General features: G+C 39.5%; 1 protein-coding gene across 9 annotated transcripts in view; it reads left to right on the top strand.

Moving 5' to 3' along the window:
• ATP9B (ATPase phospholipid transporting 9B (putative)) overlaps window positions 1-26,889 on the top strand; it is a 237,389-nt gene that overhangs the window by 103,575 nt on the left and 106,925 nt on the right. For 7 of the 9 annotated variants that reach the window (XM_025421950.3, XM_025421948.3, XM_049111608.1 and 4 more), the window contains 3 exons: window positions 6,224-6,304; window positions 18,294-18,369; window positions 25,894-25,970. In XM_025421950.3, coding sequence (XP_025277735.1) covers window positions 6,224-6,304; window positions 18,294-18,369; window positions 25,894-25,970 — 234 coding nt within the window. The remainder of the gene's footprint in view (window positions 1-6,223; window positions 6,305-18,293; window positions 18,370-25,893; window positions 25,971-26,889) is intronic. The other 2 variants (XM_025421949.3, XM_025421952.3) reach the window with 2 other exon arrangements.

The following is a 26,889-nucleotide window of genomic DNA, read 5'->3' as shown; positions in this document are numbered from 1 at the left end:
CTGCACTGCTTTGCATTTCCTTCGTAGTTGCTAGAGATCATAATATAAATTTCACTAAAAGTATACTGTGAAAGTTAGTTACAGTTGTGTCACTTGACATAAAATGTAAGACCCTTGTCATTGTATGGGTCCATTTACCCTACCTGTCCTTTATGCTCAAGCAAATTGTGCCTTTTCTGTATGTGTCTATGTTTATATGCATTCATATACTTTTTTATATGCATTATATTTGTATATGAACTGTTCCAATGTTTTTATATGTATTTTAAGGAAAAATTAAGTAGAAAACAAGATTTTTGTTTTTCTTTTGTTCTTTATTATTTTTGTTCCTCACCACCACTTCCTAAAGACTGAATTTATCCCAGAGAACATTTCCCTTCAGCCTAAAGAATTTCTGTTAACATTTCTTGTAATATATATCTGGTAATAGTGAATTCTCATTTTTGTTTATCTGAAAATATCTTTATTTCATCTGTTTTTTGAAGGATATTTTTGCTGAATATTGAATTCTTGGATGACCGTGTTTCCTCCATAGCACTCTAAATACTTTGTCCCACTGTCTCCTGCTTCAATTATTTCTAGTGAGTAATCAGTGTTGTTCTGCTAGTTGTTCCCTGTGTGTTGTAATATGTCATTTTTCTCTAAGTAGTTTTGAGACTTTTCTCTTTGATTTTTTTTTTTTTTTTTTAAGCAATGTGACTTTGGATTTTTTTGTTTTATTTTTTTTTTTTTTTTTTTTTTTTTTTTTTTTTTTTTTTTTTTTTTAAAAATTTTTATTTACTTATGATAGGCACACAGTGAGAGAGAGAGGCAGAGACACAGGCAGAGGGAGAAGCAGGCTCCATGCACCGGGAGCCCGACGTGGGATTCGATCCTGAATCTTCAGGATCGCGCCCTGGGCCAAAGGCAGGCGCCAAACCGCTGCGCCACCCAGGGATCCCTTTTTTTTTTTTTTTTTTAAAAATTTTTATTTACGATTTTTTTGTTTTAATTTTATTTATCTGTCTAGGGGTTTTCTATGCTTCATAAATCTGTCTGGGCTGTCAGTATATTTTGCATATTTTTAGTCATTGTTTCTTCAAATAGTTTTCCTTCCCCATTCTTTCTCCACTCCCTCTAGGAGCCCAACTATAAAATATTACAACTCTTGACACCCTGTCAGTGGCACTGCAGCCTATCCTTTCCTACAGCTTCTTTCTTTGTGTCTTCAGATTCATTATTTCTCTTGCTCTCTCTTCAAGTTTACCGACTCTATTCTGTCATCTCCAATCTACTGTTAAGTCCATCCAATAAATTTCTTTCAGATATTGTATTTTTTTTAATTCTAGAATATCCATTTGGTTCTTTTTCCTTAAATAAATATTTTTTCTGTTCTGTGGTTTCCCATTGTTCATCTTTAGGAGAATGTTTTCCTTTAAGTCTTTGAGACATTAAAATTGCTTTGAAATTTCATCTCTTTATTCTAATATTTGGTCATCTCAAAATTAGTCTTTATTGCTTGACTTCTTTCTCAAATATAGATCTTGTGCTATGATGTCTTCATATGTCTAGAGGTTTGGATTGTGTCTTCAACATTTTTTTTTCAAAGATTTTATCTATTCATAAGAGAGACACAGAGAGAGAGAAAGAGAGAGAGAAAGAGAGAGAGAGAGAGAGGCAGAGACACAGGCAGAGGGAGAAGCAGGCTCCATGCAGGGAGCCTGACATGGGACTCGATCCCCGGTCTCCAGGATCACGCCCTGGGCTGAAGGCCGTGCCAAACCACTGAGCCACCTGGGCTGCCCCAACATTTCTAATGACACATTGTAGAGACTGGATTGGCTTATGTTCTTCTGAAGAGGACTGTTTTGTATTTGGTTTTGTCCTACTTAGTATTTCACTCAGCTGAAGTCGAACTCTAAGCTCTTTCTTCCCTGCCGTTGGGGAGGTGCTGCAGTCTTTTTTCACTTCTGTCAGCTGGGCTGCTAGAAACCCACCCTGCATATGGGTTGTGTGGGGTCAGGGTGAGAGGATGCCAGAATTAGGGCCCCACTGGGACACTCTCCACCTCTCCTGTTGCTCTTCAGCTGCTGTGGTTATCCTCATCTGTGGCCTCTGGGTCTTCATGACTGCATGTCCATGATTTCCTAAGTGTGGCAGCCACACTAAAACATTTGTTCCAAGGCAAAACCAAAATAAAACAGATACCAAAAATTAAAATGAGAAGAATAAAAATGGTAAACTCTCTGTTTTGAAGGACTTTCAAGACCACCCCCAGTTTTAATAATTCTCTAGGAGGACACCCAGGATGCAGCACATAGTCCTCCTCATGACCATGATTTATTCCAGTGATGAGACACAGGGTACAGACAGCCGAGTGAAAGGCACTGGGGTAAATCTGGAGAGAGCAAGGCTTGAGGCTCCAGAGCTTCTCCCTGCGGACTCCCCCAGGATGCACTACATACCCCAAGCAGCATGTTGTGAGAATACATGTGAAATGGTGCCTAGCAGGGCAGCACAGGAGAGACTCATGGAGGCATTCCTCTGTCTGGCACATACCAAAATGCCAGACTCCCAGAAGGAAGCAGGTGTTCAGTATAAACCACACTGCCTGACTACATTCTGCAGGCACAGCGAGTCTTTCTTATCTGGGAATTGTGGCGACCCTCCTGAAATTCATATTTCCAGACTCCACCCAATGGCCAGCCTTGCTTGTGAGCAGCCCTTTCTCAAGTCTGCATTCATGTTCCTACATGGCCCCCTCCCTTAGCCAGGTGTCTTTCAGGAGAAGTGCTAGGGGTATTGTTGTAGGATGTCACTCAGCCAGCTGAGACCAGTGTGCACACCTGGTGCCAGGTCTGCACTTTAAATTCACCATTCACCATTCACCACAGCATCCAAGTGAGAAATCCCAGCTGCCAGATGTGTTCTATGCCCTGCAACCCCTTTGAATCTCAAATGCCGATCACTGGCAATAGGAGTGTTTCTTGCGGACTGGAGAGCCTGCCAGCAGTTGTAAGGAGCACAGGTGACCTCCATCCTCTGCTCCTCCCTGGTGTTGGTGCTTGTCTTGTGCCCTCAGGAGTCCTTGCATGGTCTGCCCAGACTTTCAGCTGGAAGGGTTTTATGCACGAAGCACAAAGTATCTGGGGTGCCTGATGGACTCTTGTTGGTTGACCTAGTTTGGGTTCAGATCATGATCTCAGAGTTGGGGATCAAACCCCAGGTCAGGCTCCATGCTGAGGATGGAGTCTGCTTGGGATTCTCTGTCTGCCTCTCCCCACCCGCCCATCCCTGGCTGTGTATGCACGTGCCTGCTCTCTCATATAAATGAATCTTTAAAAAAAAAAAGGACAGAGCATTTTTTTACAGGATTTTTTTTTTCCTAGGGAGGTAGAGAGGGTATGTACATGGGGTGGAGAGGGAGGGGCAGAGGGAGAAGGAGAGAGAGAATCTTAAGCTCAACATGGGGCCGTGAGATTATGACCCAACCAAAATCAAGAGTCAGGCACTCAACAGACTGAACCATCCAGGAAAATATTTTTATACAACTTAATCCTGAAGGTGCATCATGTTTGGGAAATGGTCAAGAGGAAATCTGAATCTTCAAACCATTTCAGAATGGCTTTACATAGCCCCACCCCCACCAACACTTTGGTCCCCATCATTTATCTGGGAAATGGCCCAAAAGAGATCATTTCCCTTCTGGGGCAGTAGCACCTAGTAGTCAAACTTCCTCACTCCAAGCTGCTTATATTGGGGGTGGTGGTGGTGAGGGAAGTGGGGTTAGGCTCGGGGTCCACTGTTGTAAACTGCAGCTGATCTGGAATGCCAGCAACAGCAGTGAGACCCTCCTGAGACAGAAGGGGCTTTGGAAGGGAAGGGTCACCAGGGGGGGCCTCCCTCTTGAAGCTTTGGGCAGGGGTCACATGTTGCATCTTGATTTCACGAGGCCCAACAGAACCTGGGCCCCTGAACGTGGGCAGCTCAGATGACCCAGATGGCCCAGCCAGCATCCAGGTTGTTTTAATGGTTAATGTCCCTCTAAGGGGTCTGAATTCTCACACCCGTTGCAGGTCCAAGCTCTGTTGGTGATCCTGTTCCTGCATTCTGCTTGGGCTGATCGTGCCATGGTTGACAGCCTGGCAGACAGCGTCGGGGTGCGCGTTAGAGTCAGGTGCAGGCATTTGGGGTCTGTGAGTCCAGGGTTCCAGATGATGTGACTTCCAGGTCATGCCGTGAGAGCTGTGCCGCAGATGCCTCTTCGGCCCTGCTTCAGGAGAGCCTGAGGGCACAGCGGAGACAGGGAGCGCCTGTCTCTCAGGACAAATCAGGAAGCCCAATCTGTTCAGATACCAAGTTGGTTCGCCTTCCGCAGCTTTCACCTTGCTGTGCAGTGAGCTTGAGTCTGCTGTGTACTTGTTTGAGTGGCTAGTTATCTCTTGTTCCATTAATTTTTTTTAGTAATCACTAGATTGTATCAAACCTGCATTTGTGTTATAGAATTTACCTTAAACTTAGAATCTCACTTTTCAGTTGAGCCTCTTCAGTTACCTTCAGGGGTATTTGATGCCTGTTGTTAATGTGTAGATTATTAGTGAAATAGAAAAGGAATCCTAGTTTGCCTTCAGAGAGACTAGGAATGTGAGCAGCTTGGAGGCTGGGGCACTTCTGGCTTCAGCGTCCTGGGGGCACAGCGGGCTGGAGTTCTTTACCATCATATTGACATGGATCTTGTTTAAATTTCAGGCCTGTAGTAAGGACAGAAATTTCTTAAACTTCTGTGTAGAGTTGTACTTATCCAGCTTTCTGAGTGCCAACTAAGAAAATATATATATATACACAAATATATACATATATATATAAAATATATTTTATAAAACATTACTATATATTTTGAATATATTTTAGAATATATTTTAGAATATATTTTTAAAACAACTGAAATACCAAGAACTTAAAGAGTTTTAATAGTTTACTCTGAAAGACTCCAGGATAAGTACTCTCCATTCATGGCTATAACTCACCTACTTAGACTGTTATTTGTGTCCATGTGAATCAATTTGGAAAATATACAATACCATATTTAGATTATAACAAATTTGATAGGTCACTCTCACATCCACAAGATCATTTGCATCCTCCATGTGTGAACTCAGGTATGCTTCCTACCTGTGTGGTTTGGAGTTTTGTCTCCTAATATCACTTACATCCTGGTCACTTTGGGATGTATGGGATTACCATGCAGAAGATGTGAAGTCACTCTCCCTCGGGCTGTCTAGGGGACAGTACAGTCAGGATCCCATGTGGGTGTTGGTGTTAAAATCCACACAGACAAGGAACTAACTTTTCAGTATTGTAAATCCCTGATGATCTCCTGGTAAAAATAATCATGTACCATTAAAAATTAAAATTTGTTATCAGTACATTTTTACTTATAACATTTTAATAAAATTACATAGCATTTTAAAAACTAAAATTTCTAAATCAGCAGATGTACTTTTATAAGTTGTCTTAAAATAAGGTGCTTAAATGTCATCTCTGGAGACTTGCTGTTTAAGCATATACATGTCGCCTGTGAATGGAGTGACCTAAACCACTTCTTTCCTACTTCAAAACTAGTTCCGGAAAGTCGCTGTGATATGTGAATAGTTAAAGCCTTCCCATGTAATTTTATAAATATAGATCATGGGGATGTGGTTCAGGCACATGGAGAAAGGCAATATGTTCATGCCTTTAAGTAAGTCAGTTGTTTATAGCAAATGCAGTAGCTATTAGAAGAAAAGCATGTGAGTAGGAATTTGGTAAATTGTCTTACAGAACTTCTGTGGAATTTTGAAGATTAATTACTTAAATCCCACTAAGTTCTTGGGTACCCATGTAACTTCCAAATATTCATACACAGTATGACAAAACTCCATGAAGTATATCTCCACCTTTAAACTTGGAATCTGAGGCAGCCCCAGGCAACATGCAGTTTGTATTTCCCAAGCACTCAACACACACCTGTCATTAAGCAGCAGTCTGTTAGAACCAAGAGAAATTGCCACACCTCTCATGAGCGTAAACATTTTTTCCCTTAGTTATCTTCCATCCTAATCCATAGTGTTGGCACACAAAATAGAGGAAAACCAACTGTCACTTTTGATAAATAATATTTGAAAAATATTAGTTGGTGATTGAAAAATTTCCAAGTAATTTTGTCTGATTATAATATAATTAATTCAGATATTTTGTATTCCAGGATCTTTTTTCAATCAGTGCTTATGTTTATGCTCAGAAACCACAGCTGGATATTCATAGTTTTGAAGGCACATTTACCAGGGTAAGTTAAATCTTTTGTTAAATACAAATATATTCGTTGTGTGTTTAAATTAAAAACTGGAAAACTGAAATTTGAAAGAATGCTTAAAGAATGAAACAGAAGATTTGAACTGAAAAGGGAAAGCCTAGAGAATGTTTCAAGTTCTTAAATTTTCCTGCATCTAGTCTCTCTTGGGATATGCTCAGTACAGTGTTTTTGTTTAGCATATTTACTCTGGAGAAAGACCCATCCCCCTGAAAATTGTAGGAGTCAAGATGAAGTAATTTCACTATGTCAGTTTGAGTTTGGATATTAGTTAGCATACTATGATATGTATATTGTTTCCTGATTTATATTAACTGGATGGCTGTGCTCACATGTGCACTTCAATTTGACATTCTTCACATTATCATGGTGTTTTGCTATAGCTTGGAGTCCCTTCTCCCCAATGACTCCTGATTGGATTTGGAGGACTCAGTAACTTCTGATTTTAGCAGCTTATACAGATATTATAAACTCTTCATAATATTTGGGGGTGTTAGGTACAACTGTAGTTTACTTTTAATTGCTACAGTTATTTTAAAAAGGTTTATTTTGTTGTAACCTTCTTCGTTTCACTCTTGTTCACATACCAGGATTGGTGAGCAGTTGTCATCATTTGAGAAAGCATTTACGAAGTGCCAGATAATGAGCAAATTATGGGAATGCAAAAATGAAGATGCCTATTGAGGAGATGGTCATTGCTTTGTTACTTTATTTTTAAGGGTGCTTTAGTAAAAGTATATTCAGGATGTTCATGACAACAGACGAGGAAGATGAGGAACTGTAAATGATTTCTGGAGAAAACTCAAATCTTTTTGTGTTTTTGCAAAAATATTTATGAAAAAAGCATCTTCTAATTAAAGACAACTTAGCATATTCAAGAAAAAGCCTTAACCAAAGGGCTTCCTTAGTAGCATAAGTTAAGAGTTATTAATTTAGCCACTGTTAATATTTTGGAATATTATTTGCTTTCTTCCTTTCTGTTTTACAGATATATATTTCTTGTCATTTGCTAAGAGTTGTGAAGGTCTGCTAGACAATGTGTGGAATCACATTGAAGTCAGTGCGAGTGAGTGAGAATATGGCTGAACACAGCCAGGCTGCAAAGCGCAGTTTACACAGTGCGTGACTGAGCATGTAACTGCATAATTTATGTGTATGACCGAGCATGTGTGACTCTGAGATTGTGTGTGTGATCGAGCGTGTGAGACTGCGTGTGTGACTTGAGTGTGTGTGACCAACCATGCATGACTGAGACCAAGTGTGTGAGACTGTGTGTGACTTGAGTGTGTGTGACTGAGAGTGAGTATGTGAACACTATACATGTGACTTGGGCATGTGTGACTGAGATTGTGAATGTGACCGAGCGTGTGTGACTTGGGTGTGTGTGACTGAGATTGTGTATGTGGCTTGGGTGTGTGGGAGTGAGCGTGTATGACTGAAACTGAGCATGTGAGTACTGTACATATGTGACTTGGGTGTGTGTTACTGAGATTGTGTGTCACTTGGACGTGTATGACCTGAGTGTCTATAACCCACTGTGTGTGACTGAGCGTGTATGACTGAGACTGAGCATGTGAGCACCGTACATGTGTGACCAGGCATGTGTGTCTTGGATATGTGTGATGGAGATTGTGTGTGTGACTGTGTGTGTGTCTGAGCTTGTGTGACTACATATATAAGCATGTGACATTGAGTGTAAGACTGCGTGTGTGATCTGACACGTGACTGTAGACTGAATGAGCGTGTAGGTGTGGGGGAAGGGGATATGGAGAAGGGTAGCTAGGTTCCATCCTAAAGATCTTGTCAGAAGAAGGAAGAAGCTATTTAAGAATTTTTAGCTTAGAAGAGAGATGATGGCACTGGTGTACGTAAGAGTCGCCTAGACCTCTGGTTCACTTAGGATGGAGGCAGCCACCTGAATCGGTTCGTGTCCCCACAACCACCACAAACTGCTCAGGCCAGGTGCGGGAGTAGCCAGTGTGCCTATAGCTCGTGCACACAGCACACATGGGAGAGAGAAAATGTGCAAATTCCAATTTTCCGGAAGTGAGAAAAAGTATCCAAAATAGCACAGTCAGCTCTAGAGTCAGGACGGGGCATGAGGAATTTGTGTCGAGACTGTGGACCCGACTGGGGCTTCTGAATTCCCTGAGCTTGCACTTACCTCTTATGGGTTGCTGCACGTTCTTGATCGGTGCCTGGCCTTTCACCACCTCCAGTAGGTGTTTCTAATGAGATCTTATTTCGGTCCTTTTAAATACATTAATAGTGAGTTCTGGATTATTTAAGGAGAAAATTCTTTCATGTATATCCTTCAAAAAGGAGGAAAGAAAAAAAAACATGCTAAATAACTGATTTCATAACAGAAAAATGGAATTCATCAGTTTAAATACCAGAGTATTAAGTGAGCATTTAAAGAAATGACATCTGCTTATATTTCTTTTCTAGAGTATGATCTACAAAGGAGAGAATACATACTTTATATCAGCCTAAGTAATTAAGTAAGGATCAGAGCAGATTAATTCAAGTGTCCTGTGGCAATACATGTATTATGTATTTTGTTGCCTGAACAGAGTATAATTATGCACATTGTGAAAAATGTCTGCTTCTGCTTACCTTATAATGTGAGGATAACTTCAGGTGCTTGCTATACAACATTCCGAGTAATATAAATGATTCATATTAGTATTATTGTGTAATTGATTAGCTTATTGTTCAGGACCTAGGAATTCTCCCTGAAGTTTACAGTTTAAAATTGAGCTAGTTTTGAAATATTAGCAGTGTTCTTAGGCCTTTAACATCGTATTCCCATTTAATATTCTTTATAATGCACTTTCTGCTGTCATTTCTGCTGCAAACCATAGTACACTCATCATTGTTCGGGTCTTTTCCAATCAAAATACTCCCTTTCTAAAAAGCAGATGTCTATTGTTTGTTAAATTGGGTCCACTATTGAGAAAACAGCTTCAAGTGGTGACATTTTCCTTTATCCCTCCCAAAGCAAATTTCATCTTTGCAAACTGTGTGGTATTAGGAGAAGGAAACCCAGAGAGAAAGTTACTTAGAGATAATTTATTTCCCATCTTCCCAGTCTTTATTCTGTACTATATGAGATTGGTAAAAAGCTATCTTTTACAATAATTTTCTTGATATTAGAAAAAGTTTAATGTTTAAAGTCCATCACTGTTACTACAGAATTGGAAAGAAACTGCATAGATACTGTGTGTTCTTCACATAATTGTGCTAGAAATAGAACGAATTCACATGATTAAATAGTTGTGCAAAAGTAATGGGAGAACCAACTTAAGTTTCTAAAATGAAATTGTATAGAACCTTTTATTTGCAGCTTAGAAAGCCTTATATGTATGTATTTTTTTTAAGATTTTTTATTTATTATTTTAGAGAATAAGAGCGAGAGCATGATGGGGAGGGGAACAGAGGCAGAGGGAAAGAACTCAAGCAGACTCCCCACTGAGCAGAGCCAGATCTATGTGGGGAGTGTGGGGCTTGATCTCATGACCCTGAGATGATGACCTGAACTGAAATCAAGACTTAGAGGCCTGGGACCCCTGGGTGGCTCAGCAGTTGAGCTTCTGCCTTTGGCTCAGGGCTTAATCCTGGTCTGGGATCAAGTCCCACATCGGACTTCCTGCAAGGAGCCTGCTTCTCCTTCTACCTGTGTCTCTGCCTCTCTGTCTCTCATGAATAAATAAATAAAATCTTAAAAAAAAAAAAAAGACTTAGACGCTTAATGGACTGAGCCACTGAGGTGCACCCCATGTATATTTTTTTAATGCAAATTTTCTTGGAGTTTGACACAGTGGGAACATAACTGTACTAAAGTTAAATTCAATTCAATTTCTTTCCTCCTTCCCAAACTACTTTGATATCCTGTGCTCTTAAAACGTATCCTGACAGCACATTATCAGTTACTAATAAAATACAGTTCTCCGTGGAGGTGGCAGTACACCTGGGAGACTCCGCACTCAGGATGGTGAAGGGTCTATTCCCTCCTAGAGACATACATGTGGTGTGCCAGAGCTTTCCTGTGTTAGCTCCAAGTAAAGGGCTCTGGCCTTTTGTAATTCTGTCTTCTTGAAACACTCCATAACCAGAACTGCAAAGAACACTGTACAGACATGATGTCACATTAAGGCGAAAAGTTTCCAGATTTTAGTTATGTTTGTGTTTGAACATAAACATTAAACTGTAAAGATAAAACTAGGGTTTGTGTTATTACTGTTGTGATAGTGATGTGTGGCTGTGCCTGAGATCTGTGTACAGTAGTTGTAACATACAGCTTATATGTGAGCTTTTATTTAATGAAAAATATCCAGTAGAATAGTTTTAAAGAGAAATGAAATAGAAATGTTTATATAGATAGAGATATGTATTAGTTTTAAAATATCCACAAATACAGTTTTTTCCCCCATGAATATATGTACATTTGAAAAACATAACCCTCGTCCTTAGCAAAAGGTGAAGAGAGGATATTCTGTGATAGCCACTAAATAAACATTGATGGGTTAATTTATAATTTATCTGTGATAATATTTTATACTTTTTCAGGAATTCTGTGGTGTTAAGTTACAGACTGAAAGATATAATTTTAGTTTGCTGTATGAAAAAATTAGAACATATAGTAGTTTAATGCAAATTTTAAGTTCTTTTATATTAAAGTTAAATAGCTTAAAAATGAATTGATTAAAGGCATTCTTTACACTTATGATTTCATTCTTAAAAATATTCTTGTATTTTTTGAAATATTTCCATTTTGTTATGGTAAAATACACATAACATAAAATTTACCATCCTAGACATCTTTAAGTGTATAGTGCAGTGGCAGTAAATATGTTCAAAAATTTGTGCAGGAATCACCACCCACCTCCATACTGTTTTCATCTCATAAAACTGAAACTGTCCCCATTAAACACACACTCCCCATTTCTGCTCCCTGCACCCCTTGGCATGCACCATTCTCCTTTCTGTCTCTAAGATTTTTTTTGGCTAAGTACCTCCTATAACTAGAATCCTACAGTTGTTGTCTTACTGTCACTGGCTTGTTTTCCTCAGCACCGTGTCCCCAAGGACCATCTGTGTTGTAGCAGGTGCCACAAGTCCCTTCTTTCTAAGACTCAGTAAAGCTCTGTTAGATGGATAGACCACATTTGCCCATCCATTCATCCATCCATGGACATTGGGTTACTTCCACGTTGTAGCTGTTGTGAAGAATTCTGCTGTGAACATGGATGTACAAGTATCTCCTCGAGACCCTCCTTTCCATCTTGAGGGTCCCCACCCAGAAGTGGAATTTCTGGATCCGATGGTAATTCCATTTTCAATGTTTTGAGGACCTGCCATACCGTTTTCCACAGTGGCTGCACGTTTTATGTTCCTACCGACAGTAGGTAGAAACGGGTCCCTTTTCTCCACAGCCTGTTTTCCGTTTTCCTGACCATTGCCATCATCCTGAGTGTGCAGGGGACCTCATTGTGGTTTTGATGAGCGGTTCCCCAGTGATTAGTGATACTGAGCATTCTTTGATATCTTTTTTTTTTTTTTTTGGTCATTTGTGTGTCTTTGGAGACACGTCGATTCAAGTCTTTTCCCCATTTTGGTGCTGGTGGTGAGTTTCAGGAGTTCTCTTTCTGTCCTGGGTGTTAATCCCTTGTCAGATATATGATTTGCAGTTATTGTCTCCTCTTCTGTGGTTGTCTTTTTACTCTGGATAATGTCTTTTTGACATTACACGATTTTACAATTTCATGAAGTTCAGTTGGTCTGTTCTTTCTCTTGTTGCTTCTGCCTTTGGTTTCACATCCAAGACGTCATTGCCAAGTCCAGTGTCATGAAGCATTTGTCCTATGTTTTCTTCTATGAGTTTTGTTGTAAGTCTTATATTTAGGTCTTTGATTCATTTTGAGTTATTTTTACATGTGGTATTAGGAAAGGGTAACTATTGTTTTACGTGTGGATATCCAGTTTTCCCGGCATAATTTGTTGAAAAACTCTTTTCCCCTGGTGTACGGTCTTGGAACCCCCTCAAAAACTATTTATAGGGATGCTTGGGTGGCTCAGTGGTTGAGGGCATCTGCCTTTGGCTCAGGGTGTGTTCCTGGAGTTCTGGGATTGAGTCCCTCATTGGGCCCCCTGCATGAAGCCTGCTTCTCCCTCTGCCTATGTCTGTGCCTCTTTCTTTCTGTGTCTCTCATGAATAAATAAATAAAATATTTAAAAAATAACCTATTTGTATATGCAAGTATTTGTTTCTGGGCTTTTTTTTTTTATCCCATTGGTCTGTATGTTTGTCCTTATGCCAGCATCACACCATTCTGCGTACTATAGCTTTGTACTAAGTTTTTTTTTTTTTAAGATTTTATTTATTTATTCATGAGAGACAGAGAGAGAAAGAGGCAGAGACACAGCCAGAGAGAGAAGCAGGTTCCATGCAGGGAGCCTGACATGGGACTTGATCCCAGGTCTTCAGCATCACGCTAAACCACTGAGCTACCGGGGCTGCCCTGTACTAAGTTTTTAAATGAAGAAATAGGATTCCTCCAGTTTTGTTCTTTTTTTTTTCCTCCCCTCCAAGATTGTTTCGGATTGTTTGGAGTCCCTTGGGATTCCATATGAATTTTAGGAGGGTTTTTCTATTTCTACAGAAAATTTCATTGGGCTTTTGATAAAGGATTACTTTGAATCTGTAGATCACTTTCGGGTAGTCTTGAAATTTTAACAGTATTAAGTCTTCCAATCCATGAACATGGAATGTGTTTCCATTTATGTCTTCTTTACTTTCTTTTAGCAGTTTTGTAGTTTTTATTGTACAAGTCTTTAAAGTTAATTCCTAAATATTTTATTATTTTTGAAGCTAGGTGGAATTGTTCTTATAATTTCCTTTTCAGATTGTTCACTGATAGTGTATAGAAATGCAACTGATTTTTTAAAGGTTTATTTATTTACTTTGGGGGGGTTGCAGAGAGAGAGGGAGAGAGTTTTAAGCAGACTCCACACTGAGCTTGAGCCTGACTTGGAGCTTGATTCCACAACACTGAGATCATGACCTAAGCCAAAACCAAGAGTTGAGCACTTAACTAACTGACTATGCCACCAGGTGTTCCTGAAATGCAACTGGTTTTTGTGTGTTGACTGTTTTGTCCTGCTACTTTGTTGAATTCATTTGTTAGGTCAGATAGTTTTCTTGTGGAATCTTTAGTGTTTTCTACAAGATCATATCTGCAAACCAGTAATTTTACTTATTCCTTCCCAATAACATAGCTTTTTTTTTTCCTTTTCTTTTTCCTTTCATAATTACTCTAGCTAGAACTTCCAGTACTGTGTTTTAAGTCTAATAGATGTAGTGAAAGTGGACATCCTGACAAAAAAGGCTTCAGTCTTTCACCATCTGGTATGATGTTCATTATGGGCTTTTCATGTATGGCTTTTATTGTGGTGATGTAGTTCCCTTCTCTTCCTAGTTTGTTGAATGCTTTTTTTTTTTTTTTTTTCTTTCTTAATTACAAAGGGGTACTGAGTTTGTTTTTTCTGTTTCAGTTGAGATGATCCTGTGAATATTTTTGTTCATTCTGTTAACGTAATGCATTACATTGATTGGCTTACATGTTGAACCAACCTTGCATTCTGCTTGGTCATATGTATAATCTTTTTCATAGTTTGCTAAATTCTGTTTGCTAGTATTACAAGATTTTTTGCATCAGTGATCATAAAGGATTTTGATCTATAATTTATTTTTCTTTTCATGTCTGTGTCTGGCTTTAGTATCAGAGTTGTGCTGGGTTTATAGAATTTAAATTTTTTAATTAAAAAAATTAATTTAATTTTTTTGAATAGTTTAAGAAGAATTGATGTTAGTCTTTCTTTAAATTTTTGTAGACTTCATCCAGTGAAGTCATTGGATCCAGGGCTCTTCTCTGTCAGATTGGTTATTATTCAGTCTCTTAACTCAATATAGTTTTATTCAAATTTTCTGTTCTTCATGATTAGTCTTAGTAGGTTTTATGTTTCTAGAAATTCATCCATTTCATTCCATTTCTTGATGCACAGGTGCTCATGTATTCTCTTATAATCTTATTTCTGTAGCATTGTGGTAATTTTCCCACCTTGGTTTCTGATTTTAGTAATTTGAATATTTTTTTTTTCATAGTCCACCTTGCTAAAGATTTGCCAATTTTGTTGGTGTTTTCAGAGGGCCAACTTTTGCATTCATTCACTTTTACAATTCTTTTATGTTCTTTATTTCATTTGTCTTTGCTCTAAACTTTATTTTTTCCTTCTTTCAATTAGCTTTGGGTTAGTTTATTCCTCTTTTTGTAGTTCCATAGTTGAAAAGTTAGGTAATCGAGTTGAGATCTTTCCTCTTTTTTAACATAAGCATTTGTTTCTATAAATTTCACCCTTAGCACTGCTTATGTTGCACCTCATAAGTTTTCATAAATTGTGCTTTCATTATCATTTGTTCTAAGCATACCTTGATTTCCTTTGTGATTTCTTCATAATCCATTGCTTATTTAAAAGTGTTGTTTAATTTCCAATTTTGTGGATTTTCTGTTACTAATTTCTAACTTTATCTCATTGTGGTTGGAGTAGATACTTTGTATGATGATCTGTTGGGATCTGTCCTAGAAAATGTTTCATGTACCCTTGAGAAGAATGTGTATGTTGTTTTTGGGTGGAGTGTTCTGTATATTAGATCTAGTTGGTTTATTTTGCTAAGTTTTCTCTTCTATCTGGTTGCTGTAGCTATAATTGTGAGTGGAGTATTAAGGTCTCTAAGTATTACTTATTGAGCTATTCCTTAGATTTTGTCAGTTTTTGTTTCAAATATTTTTATAGATTTTCATTAGATTCACAGTTGTTTATAATAATATCTTCCTGCCTTATTGAACACTTAATTTATAATGTCTCTTATAACCTTCTTTGGCTTAACATTTAATTTGCCTGATACTATAGCCAGACCCGCTTACTTTTGCTTACTATTTTCATGGAATATCTCATCCCATACTTTCACTTGCAACCTCTTTGTGTCTTTGGATATAAAGTGAGTCTCAGCATATAGACAGTATATAGTTGCATCATGTTTTTATCCATTATGCCAATTTCTGTCTTGACTGTTGACTGTTGAGTTTAATCCATTGTTATTTGAAGTAATTACCGAAAAGGAGGGACTTACTTCTGTCATTGTTCAATTTTTCCGTGTGCCTTATGGGTTTTTTTGTTGTTCCTCGTTTCTTACATTACTGTCTTCTATTGTGTTTAGTTGGTTTTTGTAGTGAAATGTTAAAACTTCTTACTTCCTTTTGTGTATATTTTATAGTTATCTTTGTGGTTACCATGTGGATCACGCTTAACATTCTAAAGATGTAACACTAATTTGAATTTATACCAACTTAAGTTCAATAACATACAAATGCTCTGCTCCTTTATAGCTCTGTCCCCACCCCTTTTGTTTGCTGATGTCACACAATTACATCTTTATACGTTCTGTGCTTAAAAATGTAAACGAATAATTCTTTTAAATACACCAACCTCTTCAGTAATGTAGAAAACAAGGCTTGGAGTTACAAACCAAAGTTACAACAACACTAGCTTTTATGTATTGGTGTTTTAAATCATGTAGAGAACAAAAAGTACAGTTACAAACCATTGTTACGATAATATTTGATTTTATAATTGCCTGTATGCTTATTGTTATGGAGATCTTTATTTCCCTATGTAATTTCAAGTTGCTGTATCCTCTTCTTTCACCTGCAAGATGCCCATGAACAGTTCTCACAGGAAGGGTCTAGTGGTCACATACTCTCTTAGCTTTTGTTTGTCTGAGAATGTCTTGATTTTACTCTGATTTTTGAAGGACAGTTTTGCTAGATTTAGGATTCTTGTCTGACATGGGGTTTCTTTTGTTTGTTTTTGAGCACTTTGAATATATCAGCACACTGCCTTATGGCCTCCAGTATTTCTAGTGAAAAACCTGCACATAGTCTTATTGGGGATTCCTTGTTTGTGATGATTTGCTTCCTCCTTAGTGCTTTCAAGATTCTTTTGTCTTTTTTTCTTTTTACGATTTATTCATTTATATTAGAAACAGAGCATGTGGTGGGGAGGAGCGGAGGGAGAAGGAGAAACTCTCAAGCAGACTCTGCACCAAGTGTGGAGTCTGACTCAGGGCTTAGTCTCATGACTCAGATCATGACCCAAGCCAAAACCAAGAGTCAGATGCTTAATTGACTGAGCTATCTGGGTGCCCCTGCCTTTGTCTTTTAAAACTTGTATTATAATGTATCTCTATATGGGTCTCTTTGAGCTCATCTTACCTGGATTTGGCTCAGCTTCTTCAGTGTTTACATGCACGTCTTTCATCAGATTTGGGGTATTTTCATTACTCCTTCACATATTCTCTCTGCCCTTTTCACTCTGTCCTCCCCATTCTGGGACTCCCACAGTGCATTTCTTGATTTGTACCATGGTGTCCTGCACTCCCTCAGACCCTTTTAATTTTCCTCCATCTGTTTTCATTCTGTTTCCCAGACTTGGTCATTTTCATTGTTCTGTTTTTCAGGTTTGCTGATTCTTCTGTGTGGTCAGATATGCCTTGAATCTCTTTAGGGAAACTTTCATTTCAGTCATCATATGTTTCAGCTTTGAACAACTGGTTTCTGTTTAGCTTTTCTGTCTCTGTATTCATATTTATGTTTTGTTCATATATTGCTTTCTTGGCTTTCTCCACATCTTCATTTCATTCAGTATCCTTAATACTTCTCATTTAGAGTCTTTGTGTAGTGTATCTGACATTAGGTCTTCTTCAAGGGTAGTTTCTGTTGATTTATAATTTTCCTTTAAATGGGCCACAGTTTTTTGAATGTTTTTAATGCTCCCCCCCTTTTTTTTTTGAACACTGGTGGTGTGTTTTTTTTTTTTTTAATATAATATGGTAACTCTAGAAGTCAATTCTCCGCCTTCCTCAGGGTTTCAGTTATTATATTTATTTGCTTATTTTTTATTATTGTAGACTGTCTCCATGCTGGGTACATTTAATATCTTTTCAGGTCTTTTCTAAGCTTTTTGGGGGTATGCATGGTAATTTTTTCCATATATGTAGTTGTTTTAGAATGTTCTAGTGGGGATCCCTGGGTGGCGCAGCGGTTTAGCGCCTGCCTTTGGCCCAGGGCGCGATCCTGGAGACCCGGGATCGAATCCCATGTTGGGCTCCCGGTGCATGGAGCCTGCTTCTCCCTCTGCCTATGTCTCTGCCTCTCTCTCTCTCTCTCTCTCTCTCTCTATATATATATATATATATATATATATATATATATATATCTGTGTGTGACTATCATAAATAAGTAAAAATTAAAAAAAAATGTTCTAGTGTTTAATGTCTACCAAAAGGGGCATCGGGGGTCACGTGTCCTCTCAGTGCCCTTGCAGTCACGTGAGCTGGAGCCAGAGGGGTGACAGCAGTGGCAGCAGCCTCTGTATTTGCACCTGTGTGGTCAGAGCAGAGACTCTGCTCTTGGAAGGACAGGGTCCTTTCTGCCAACCTGGCATCAGCAGGCAGCTCCTGAAACACGTGCACAGCTGCCTGCTGCAGGGCTGGGTAGCTGCCCCTGTGCTCCAAGCTAGAATCGACCAGAATTGACTCCTTCTCCTGGACAGTTGAAAGCCTTCAGCAGACTCCACTGTCCCAAAATAGTCCCGTCAGCCATGTTCTGCCCCTGCATTGGTTGCTGGGGTTGGGGAAGAGTCCTGGCGCTCCCTGCACTGCCTTTGTCCCAAAATCCTCTGTCTAAATTCCCTTGTTTTCCACCTTTATTCTGCAATGCTATTTCACTTCTCACTAATGGAGTCCATCTTGTTTTTATCCCTGTAGATGTCTGTAGTAAAAAAAAAAAAAAAAAAAAAAAAAAACTTGCTAACTTGCCATTTTTCCTCTTTTTTTTTCTCTGAATAGGAAGACTGTGACCCTCCCATTCATGAGAGTCTCAGCATAGAAAATACACTGTGGGCAAGCACCATTGTTGCATCAGGTATGAGACAAGTTCCCTTGTTAGCATCAACTCACACATAGACGTACTGCTTTGTGTAATGGAGGGACTCTGTGATGTCCCCACACAGGAGACCTTATTGATCATACACTATAGTTCGTGGGTGTGGGGCAGGCCCTGAGGGTTTGCATCCTAGGCAAGCTCTGGCTATGGCCTCTGTGCTGCCTACCACACTACACTCCAAGGGGCAAGGCCAGCACAGCCATGGTAGTACAACCTTCATGGAGCGCAGAGCAGGGGCATTTTGCTGGTTTTGACACTTTTCTTGGCAAACTTGTCTGTGTTCCTTACTGAGAGGTGGTGTAGCAGAACTGGGGAAGCCAGTGGTGGTATTTGAGGGATCTTTCCACTCATCACTCACCCAGTAGAATTTGTAAGACGTCTCTTGGTGGGTTGTGTGTCTGGGAGAAAAGTATTAGATGAGGCCATGGGCCTTGGGAGTTATTTCATGTTGGGCCTTAGGGGGCCCAGGGTAAAGCTTCTTAATTTTCTTCTGAGTGAAATTGGAGGATGTTGGAGTATTTTGGTGGCTGAACAGGGAGATCAGCTAAATTTACATCTTGGAAAGTCAATTTCTTTGGGAGTTATTGAAATCTAAATGATTATCAGCTTTTCAGAAAGTAGCTGACTTGCTGATGGTAACCAGGAGTCACTTCTAGCAGCAGGGAGCATGAAGGTTGTTGGTGGGGGAAGAAGGCCAGGGAGCATTCAGGATAGGGCTGTTTGTCTCTCAGTTTGTGGCCCAACACTGGCAGCCCTCCTGCCTTGGAGCTCAGTTGCCCTTCCAGGGCTCTTGTAAGAATCTGTCTGCAGATCAGACACTGCTGATGCAGCGTTGAGCAGAGTCCTTATGGGTCCCGTCCTAGGGAGCTCACAGGCAGGGATGACTGTAATAAGGAGAGGCAGGTACTTTAAGCTATAGGTGCCCCATAAAGAAGCCCATATCCTTACCTGGTCATAGTTAGAGGAAGGCCTCCCTGTAAGCTCCATTGAGGAATAAGCAGTGCAACAGGTAAGGGATCAAAAGGTCAAGGCTGTTCTGTGAGGGCCTGGGGCAAAAGAAGAGGATGGTGCCAGGGCCTGGTGCCTGGCACACGGAGATGGGAAGGCTAGACACTCTCGGGGCAGTTCTGTGTGCGTGTGCACCGTTGGGGCCTGTGTGTACAGGAGCGTGTAACCCAGACTCCTGTAGGAGAGTAATGTTCACCTTTTAGGGAATAGGGTATGAGAGGGGACTTGGTTTTATACTGATGTTTTATATGTTTAATAAAAAGCTCGATGGCGGGGATCCCTGGGTGGCTTAGCCGTTTGACGCCTGCCTTTGGCCCGGGGCGTGATCCTGGAGACCCGGGATCGAGTCCTACATCGGGCTCCCTGCATGGAGCCTGCTTCTTCCTCTGCCTATGATGCTGCCTCTTTCTCTCTCTCTCTCTGTGTCTCTAATGAATAAATAAATTTAAAAACCATTAAAAAAATAAAAAGGTCGATGGCAAATAGGACAATTTTAATGGAAACTGTGAGGTATCTCATGATTTTGTACTGATGGATTTTTTTAAATTTCTCAAACTAAAGAGAAAGAGAAGTAAGGACAGCACACCAAGGAGAGACCTCAGGGGGAGCAGGCCATATCTCTGGCTGTGTAGACATCAGGAAGGGAAGACTTGCAGTGTCCATAGGGTCACCATGGAGGGGGCACTGCGGCCAGGAAGAGTCTCAGAATCTTGTGCTCATGCTTCCTTCACATCTCTGTTCTGTGCCGACCATGCTGACGGCCGAGGATGGCCCGAGGCTCACCATAGCTCAGTATGGTGCTCACATTGTTGCAGCCTCACTGTACAGGCCAAGGCCTGTGCTTAGAGACGCCCATGTTGTTGCACAGTCACACAGCCAGGCTGTCGCGGGATCAGGATTTGAAGCCAGGTAGCCGTCCTTGACAGCTGTCACCCTTTAGCCTTTAGTGTTGAGTAGTTTCTAGGAAAATATTTACCACATACCACACACAAGCTGATGTTGGTCCCAGATCTTACGTTTCCCATGTCTAGAGTTGTATTCTGTTTGGTTTCCATCATAGTGAAGATGCTCTTTTTACAAAATACGTTTTATTTGATCTTTTGTTCCCTGTGTATTAGAATATTGCTACTGATCCTCAGTGCTATGGATCTGTGGCCTTTCTCCTCAGAGACAGAGGAGAGGCCTTCTGTGAGGCCCTCTGATAATTCCGGTACACACTTTCCCTCTCCTGTCCTGCACTCTCTGGATGACCTTGGCATGTGGTAGCTCCTGGTTGCATATGAGGGCAGAGCAGACACAAAAGTAATGTCAGATATGCCTGCCCACATTGATGACTGTTTCTGATCCCATGATGTGTAGAATTCAGTTCCTCCAGGCATTTTATCTTCCAAGTAACTATTTATACTGCTTAAAAAACCAATTGTTCAAAAAGATTCAAGACACCTCTAATTTTAATTTGTGTTTGGACATTTTATTTTATTTATTTTATTTTATTTTATTTTATTTTTTTGTGTTTGGACATTTTAAAATGTAAACTCTTTTCATTAATTTCGCATATTTTAACACATACTTACCTTTAAAAGCCTTAATAATCTGAGCAAATACTAGACTCTATATATTATCAAACTTGCTGTATCCTGAGGAATGTTTGAAAAACATTGGGTTTCCAGGAGTAATATAAGAGCTCATATCTTCTTTATACTTGATTACAAGTTGAGAAAGAAGGACCAGAATTTTTTAAAGTCTTATTTTTTAAACATTACATGTCAACTGGATTCAGGTTGCCTTTTAGGTGAAGTGAACATGGGCCTTCCTCCCTTGTCATAGGGTTCGGAGTACATGGGAATATGGTGGCTCTAGTTAACACCACAGGGGATCCAAGGACCAGGGGTCACCAAAGAGGGACAGCTACTTGTGGTGCCATCCGTCTGATGGTTCAGTGAACATCGTTTCTCCAGAGCAGAGTCAGTGTCCTAGGGAACTGCCATGTTGCAAGTGATAGGTGGATAAGAGAGCGTTCTGATCTTAAACTGCCAAGAGCCTAGAAACAGAGTGTGCCTCTAGACAGGACTGCCAGGCGTGCGTGTAGATGGGGGTCCAGGGGTGACCTCTCTAGAGCGGAGCTGCTGGGCGTGCGTGCAGATGAGGGTCCAGAGGTCACCCCTCTAGAGAGGGACTGCTGGGCGTGTATGCAGACGTGGGTCCAGGGCTGATACTGTTTGTGATGAACACAGAAAATGGGAGTAAATACTTGGAAACTTTTATAGCAGATGATGAAATAATATAATGGGAAAAAATTGGACATGTATGTTCTTTTTGGTTTTTGTGTTGTTTCATTTCTGTTGGTAATTTTTGGCATGATATTTTATAATACTTGTCCTTATGACATATGAGAAATTTTAAAATGAAACCTGTCCATTCAGTGTACATGGTTTTGAGGCTCCTGTGGCAGAGAGGTCGGTAGATTAGGATTGGGATAGTAGGAGAAGCTGTCCCAGTAGAATCCCCTTGAGGGACCCGACCCAGAGAGCTTTGGAATAGGTGCACTAAACAGAGTGGTGACCAAGCATGGCAGTGGCAGTGGAAATCGCAGAGAACACACCAGCACGTGGTACATAAATCACAACAAGGCTGGGAGTTGTTGCTTCTTGAACCTTGGGTCTCCGGGTCTGGCAGTCTCTGCAGCTGGGAAATGGGTGGAGCAGCTCTACCACCCCTTCCTGCTGGTCTGTTGCTTTCCTCTGGCACGTGGTGTTGGTGGAGCCCAGACCTGGTGCAGGTCACAATGTCGCTCTTTGTCCCTGGCCTCAGCATCTCTGGGTAAGTTTCCTGAGGTGAATCCGTAGTCTTTGTTAGGGTGGCGGCTGGTACCTGGCTCCCACCAGCCTTTGCTGAGTTACATCTGTTCCAGGCACATGGAAACTCTCTTGTGGCTGGGCAGCCCATGCTGGGGTTTCTGCACTGTCCCCAGCAGGTTCCTAATTGACAGGAAATACTTTGACCGGCTAATAGCTTCTAGGTCTGTCTGTCTCTCTTTCTCTGACATGTTACCTTCATCTTTTCAGATGAACGTGCTGTGTTGTGTGCCCTCTCACGTCTCATTTTCAAAATGAAGAGGAAACACCTCCCCCCTTTTCTTTTTGCCATATATACAGGGTTTGCTCAATCTTTTAGCCTCTACTAGTCCATAAATAAGGGACCCTTTTTGAAAAGAATGGAGACTACTCCAAATACTCCATACTGACTTCAGTAATTTTGGTCTTTAAAAAGCATTGACAGACTCAGAAAAAAAAAATTTGTTATTCTCAGTATACTGAGTATTCCTTTTTAGTGAGAATGAAATGAGATAATACGTATGAGAGCCATTACCAGACTTTGGTAGGTTATACAAATAAAACTACAGGAGGGATTCTGTTAAATACTCGTTACCTACGATATATATAACATGCAAATACTGATTATATATCAAATCGATGTATATCTGAATGCATTATATTTTGTCATTTCTCAGATCTCATTTTATTTTTTTCTTTTTTTTTCTTTTTTTTTTTAAATTTTTTATTGGTGTTCAATTTACTAACATACAGAATAACCCCCAGTGCCCGTCACCCATTCACTCCCACCCCCCGCCCTCCTCCCCTTCTACCACCCCTAGTTCGTTTCCCAGAGTTAGCAGTCTTTACGTTCTGTCTCCCTTTCTGATATTTCCCACACATTTCTTCTCCCTTCCCTTATATTCCCTTTCACTATTATTTATATTCCCCAAATGAATGAGAACATATAATGTTTGTCCTTCTCCGACTGACTTACTTCACTCAGCATAATACCCTCCAGTTCCATCCACGTTGAAGCAAATGGTGGGTATTTGTCATTTCTAATAGCTGAGTAATATTCCATTGTATACATAAACCACATCTTCTTTATCCATTCATCTTTCGTTGGACACCGAGGCTCCTTCCACAGTTTGGCTATCGTGGCCACTGCTGCTATAAACATCGGGGTGCAGGTGTCCCCGCGTTTCACTGCATCTGTCTCTTTGGGGTAAATCCCCAACAGTGCAATTGCTGGGTCGTAGGGCAGGTCTATTTTTAACTGTTTGAGGAACCTCCACACAGTTTTCCGAAGTGGCTGCACCAGTTGACATTCCCACCAACAGTGTAAGAGGGTTCCCTTTTCTCCGCATCCTCTCCAACATTTGTTGTTTCCTGCCTTGTTCATTTTCCCCATTCTCACTGGTGTGAGGTGGGATCTCATTGTGGTTTTGATTTGTATTTCCCTGATGGCAAGTGATGCAGAGCATTTTCTCATTTTCTCGTGTTGGCCATGTCTATGTCTTCCTCTGTGAGATTTCTCTTCATGTCTTTTGCCCATTTCATGATTGGATTGTTTGTTTCTTTGGTGTTGAGTTTAATAAGTTCTTTATAGATCTTGGAAACTAGCCCTTTATCTGATACGTCATTTGCAAATATCTTCTCCCATTCTGTAGGATGTCTTTTAGTTTTGTTGACTGTATCCTTTGCTGTGCAAAAGCTTCTTATCTTGATGAAGTCCCAATAGTTCATTTTTGCTTTTGTTTCTTTTGCCTTCGTGGATGTATCTTGCAAGAAGTTACTGTGGCCGAGTTCAAAAAGGGTGTTGCCTGTGTTCTTCTCTAGGATTTTGATGGAATCTTGTCTCACATTTAGATCTTTCATCCATTTTGAGTTTATCTTTGTGTATGGTGAAAGAGAGTGGTCTAGTTTCATTCTTCTGCATGTGGATGTCCAATTTTCCCAGCACCATTTATTGAAGAGACTGTCTTTCTTCCAATGGATAGTCTTTCCTCCTTTATCGAATATTAGTTGACCATAAAGTTCAGGGTCCGCTTCTGGGTTCTCTATTCTGTTCCACTGATCTATGTGTCTGTTTTTGTGCCAGTACCACACTGTCTTGATGACCACAGCTTTGGAGTACTCATTTTAGGTACTTGTAACTGTAACATCCACTTAGAGTCAACATTGCTAATAATGTGTCTGGATCTCAGGACAGTGTTTTCTAGCGTGTTCTGCTAATAGTAAAAATAATTGTGCAGTTTGTCTTGTTCTGTGTTTGTGCTTTTTTAACATTAGTGAGCTTATTTAACATTAGACACTTTTATATTTTGTTTATACCGATCCGGTAAGATTTAACTTATTACTTCACTGACAAAAGAATTGTTGATATGTTTGTTTAGAAAGTCCTTTATAGTTGGATCCTTATGGAATCTGTGTTTTTCTGAATACTAAGTACAAACCAATCATCGGCAAGTTCGCTTGGACGGTGTGATAGGAAGGGAGCATCTGTGTAGTTAGGCTGGCTTCTGTGCTAGAGAGGCTGCTCTGTTTTCCTCACAGCTCTGCCAGCAGCGCACAATTTACTAAGGAGGGAAGAAAGGAAATGGATTATTGTGAAAGAAAGTGTAACCACCGCAGATATGACCACTGAGCAGCCTTCTAGCATCTCCCATCTTCCTGAATATTCCATGGAGGAAACCATTCGTTATCTAATGCATATAATATGCAGCTACCAGTTCATATAATCCAGGAGATCGCTAGAATTATATTTATTCCATGGGTCCTAACTTACAATGCACTGGATTTCACACATTACATTAATATGATATCAAAGAGTTTTTGTATAATTATTCTAGTGATTTCTGCAGTGGTTTTGGTCTCAGTGAGTATTTATGGCTATGACTGTCTTTCTCCCCTTAATCATTTCTCATCTTCAGAATTTAAGAAAACTAGGAACATAAGTAATACATAGCTGAGCTTAGAAACAGACTTGCATAATTTTTAATTTGACATTACTGAGGTGAGTGCCTCTGAGCCTTGTCACCCAGGAGTTGTTCTAGGGGTATTTGAGTATCCTTTTACCTTAAGTTTGATAGAATAGACATGTACACTTAGAAAATCAGACTTTCAGGAGACATGAATAAAAAAGACTAATAACATCTGCGTTCAACACCAAGCATTTATGTAATTGTTTTACATAATTATGTAATTATGTCTTATTGTTTTAATCGTATCTGTGCTGAAGTGTCAGCAGAGGCTCTCATACCTGGTAGTACCTGCATCTCTTGTGCAGGGAAACCGGTACAGCTGGTGTAGTTTGGGCTTGAAGGTCTGACCACTTGAGGATGCAGCATCTCCTCATTTACCTGCATTGTCCACACACATGGATCAATGAGCAATGTCAACCTTTCTCTTGACAGTGAAAACGGTTTCAGTACCTTTTCTCATAATTCTGTGTAGGTCAATTTGTATAGCTTAAGAAATCATTTCTATTCTTAAAAGTTTATTTTGAAAGTTGAGATTAGACTTTGTTGAACTAGCCAAATTAAAAGTGCTGTTAGATAAATTTGTATAAAATTAAGTAATGAATAATATTTTCTATCAAGACAGTTGATTAGAAAGTGTTCTCTCTATGCTTACCCTCTGAGGCATTTCTGTAAGGACCACTTTCATGTTTTTGCAGGTACTGTAATAGGTGTTGTCATTTATACTGGAAAAGAGACTCGAAGTGTAATGAACACATCCAATCCAAAAAATAAGGTAGGCTAGATTAAGGAGCAGCTGCTTTAATGACTTGATTTTCCCTTTCAGTGAGAAAGTTCTGAAGTTCTGGAGAACTTGTTCATTTTAGCTTAATATATAACATAAAAACAGAGTTTGAAAAATGTGGGTGATTTCAGATGTGAATTCTCTGTATTTATGTAACAGGATGCTCATACTGAAGACCTTCCGGAAGTATCTCTTCTGGGTTAATCAAAGTTTGATATGTCTCTTAAATTTTCTTTGTTAGATATACAATTTGCCCATAATTTGATAGCTGGCTATGGTCTTTTCAATTTATTTATTTTATACTTTGTACTCTTTTATATGTTGATGGCTCATTTTTAAAAATAAAAGAATCTATATTAATATTTTATAGTATTTAATTGATAGTATGACATTATTAAACTCGTATCAATTTATTTCCATTTCATAAGCATGTTGAAAAACTTTTTAGTTTTAAGGACTGCTTAATTATATTACTAAATTGATCATATTTCTGTTATATTCCTGAAATTGCTGTTTATGTAGGCAGCATGTGTGTGCAAGTTATAGCGGAGCAAAAAAAGTTAGTTTGAATCCTCAGATGCTGTTATTTGGGTAATACATTTTGTACAGTCAAGTCATAGAATGTGCTGGTGTCTACTTTATGAGAAGCACTTTCTACCTGTGCATTTTACTCACCTTTATTTGAAATATAATCTGAGGTATATCTAAGTAGAAGAAAAAAAGCATTCTCATGGATTCATACCTTTGTGAGTAATTAATAGAAAAGGTCTTTTGCAGGAAATTTCTAAAAAGCGGTAAAAATGAAATAATTCTTTGAAAATATATATTGAAGGACAAGATGTATTCCATCTTTTTCAGCTAAATACTATTTTAAAAAAACAGTTAACCCTCCCAATATTAGGAAAGCATC

This window comes from Canis lupus, chromosome 1 (genome assembly GCF_003254725.2).
Source record: "Canis lupus dingo isolate Sandy chromosome 1, ASM325472v2, whole genome shotgun sequence".
Classification (NCBI taxonomy): Eukaryota; Metazoa; Chordata; class Mammalia; order Carnivora; family Canidae; genus Canis; species Canis lupus.
The sequence above is the reverse complement of the archived record's forward strand: the minus strand, read 5'-3'. Positions and strand labels throughout refer to the sequence as shown.